The sequence below is a fragment of the Argentina silus genome, assembly GCF_951799395.1.
Source record: "Argentina silus genome assembly, chromosome: 1".
NCBI classification, from domain to species: domain Eukaryota; kingdom Metazoa; phylum Chordata; class Actinopteri; order Argentiniformes; family Argentinidae; genus Argentina; species Argentina silus.
In genome coordinates this window covers 891,674-894,173 of record NC_139655.1, presented here as the reverse complement: position 1 = coordinate 894,173, position 2,500 = coordinate 891,674, and the positions used below count along the sequence as shown (strand labels likewise).

Genomic DNA, 2,500 nt, shown 5'->3' with positions numbered 1-2,500 from the left:
TCTCTCTCTTTCTCTCTCTTCCCCTCTCTCTCTCAGCCTCTCTCTCTCTCTCCTTCTCTCTCTCTCTCTCTCTCCTTCTCTCTCTCTCTCTCTCTCCCTCTCTTTTTCTCTCTCTCAGCCTCTCTCTCTCTCTCCTTCTGTCTCTCTCTCTCTCTCTCTCTCTCTCTCTCTCTCTCTCTCTCTCTCTCTCTCTCTCTCTCTCTCTCTCTCCCCTCTCTCTCTCTCTCTCACCCCTCTCTCTATCTGTCTCTCTGTCACACCCACTCACCGATTCACACGTTAAGTGCTGTGGGTGTCTTAAAGGCATTGTGTCACACCCACTCTTAAAGGCACCATATAAATGAATCAATCAATTTGGGTTTTTTACAGGTTTATTTTATTTACACGATGAAGACATTCAGATCAAATCTCTTTTAAAACAGAGAACAATGACACTGTTATCAGCTGATATGTTATATATACATAAACACAGTACATACAAATATGACACCATATTACAGAGCACCACACTCACCAGTAGAGAACACGCTTAAGGCATGATGGGGAGGTCAGGGGAGGCTGGCGTTTGAATGAAGCCGTCCTCCGATTTCTACCTCCACCAGCCTCCCCTGGTAGAGTTACAGCACAGCTACATCACAGTCACAGCGATGGAGGAAGAGGAAGAGGAAGAGAGGGATGGAGGGAGAGGAAGAGAGGGATGGAGGGAGAGGAAGAGAGGGATGGAGGGAGAGGAAGAGGAAGAGCGGGATGGAGGGAGAGGAAGAGGAAGAGAGGGATGGAGGGAGAGGAAGAGAGGGATGGAGGGAGAGGAAGAGAGGGATGGAGGGAGAGGGATAGGAAGAGAGGGATGGAGGGAGAGGGAGAGGAAGAGAGGGATGGAGGGAGAGGGAGAGGAAGAGAGGGATAGAGAGGAGGGAAAGAGAGGAAGGAAGGGGGAGGGAGATATAGAGGGGAGGGGTTCACACTTCTGAGCTGTCTCTATCCTCTCCTCCTCCTCCTCCTCCTCCTCCTCCTCCTCCTCCTCTCCTGCTCCTCCCCTCCCCAGCTCCTCTGGGAGCTGTTCTCCAGGAGGAAGAGGAAGAGGAAGATGAAGAGTGATAATCTCTCATGTGTTTCTTCCTCCCCCCCTGCTCCCTCACTACCACATAATACACCACCATCCCCCCCACCCCCCCCACCAGCACCACCACCATCAGCACCCCCACAGCCCCCAGCATGGCTGAACCCCCAGTCCCCTCAGAGGACTCTGTCTCTGGGCTCTCCTCCGGAGCCTGCCCCCTGGCCTGGAGCTCCATGTCCACCAGGGGGCCCTGGGGCCTGCTCTCCCCCAGGCTGGGTGCTCTGAGCAGGGGGACGTGTTGGAGGTTGGTGCCCCTGTCCTGGTCCTCTCCTATCTCCTCCTCTGAAGACGCCCTCCTGTAGCGCCCCCCGCTGGCTACAGCGTGGTGATGCACGGGCAGGCTTCGCTTGCCGACGGCGTGGTTACGGTTGTCGTAGTTACTGTTGCCGTGGTCCCTGGAGCGCACGGTGTAGACCACGTGGACATACCACTGACGACCTGCAGCCACCTGAGGAGGAGAGGAAGAAGAGAGGGATGAAAGAGGGATGAGAGAAGAGGAAGGAGAGAGGGAAGGAGGAGAGAGGGAAGGAGGGATGAGAGAGGAAGGAGGAGAGAGGAAGGAGAGAGTGAGGGAAGAGAAACGGAAGAGAGGAAGGGGGAGAGAGGGAAGAGAGAGAGAAAGGACATAGGAAGGAGGAGAGACAGATGAGAGGAAAGAGGGATGAGATAAAGGAGAGCTGAGGGATGATAACTACAGTACACAGTGTTAGCATCCAGCGCTATGCCTTAGAACCAGCTGCTAAGCTACAATCAACTGGCTATACACAATATAGCACCCCGTCCTCCGATTTCTACCTCCACCAGCCTCCCCTGGTGTACAGCATGGTTGTACAGGCCTCAGTGAGGGCAGAGGGGAGGTCTCACCTGGAAGAGAGGAGCAGAGGAGAGGCTGAAGCCATCAGAGTCTGGCTGGGAGACCAGGGGGAGAGCACCGGGAGTGTCCCCAGCCAGGACAGCCTCGAAGCGGACGCCTCCCAACTCTAGGTCCTGGCTCTCGGGCTGGGCCTTGTCCTGGGAGAGAGGGGTGGTGGGTTAATGGTGGCTGATGAAACGTTGATGAGGCTTTCACACACACACACACACACACACACACACACACACACACACACACACACACACACAGAAACACAGACACACACACACACACAGACACACACACACACACACACACACATAGAAACACAGACACACAGACACACACAGACGCATACACACAGATGCACAGACACACACACACACACACAGACGTGCACACACAAACACAGGCGCACACACACACATACACACACACACACACACACACACACACATACATAGAAACACAGACACACAGACACACACAGACGCATACACACAGATGCACAGACACACACACACACA

The 2,500-nt window shown here is 54.3% G+C and overlaps 1 protein-coding gene across 1 annotated transcript in view; it reads right to left on the bottom strand.

The window, feature by feature from the left end:
• Positions 1 to 380: 380 nt before the first annotated feature.
• LOC310812135 (FRAS1-related extracellular matrix protein 2-like) overlaps positions 381 to 2,500 on the bottom strand; it is a gene marked incomplete at both ends in the record, with an annotated part of 22,340 nt that continues 20,220 nt past the window's right edge. Inside the window, 3 exons of the mRNA XM_083680555.1 lie at positions 381 to 410; positions 1,179 to 1,568; positions 1,985 to 2,131. Coding sequence (XP_083536681.1) covers positions 381 to 410; positions 1,179 to 1,568; positions 1,985 to 2,131 — 567 coding nt within the window. The remainder of the gene's footprint in view (positions 411 to 1,178; positions 1,569 to 1,984; positions 2,132 to 2,500) is intronic.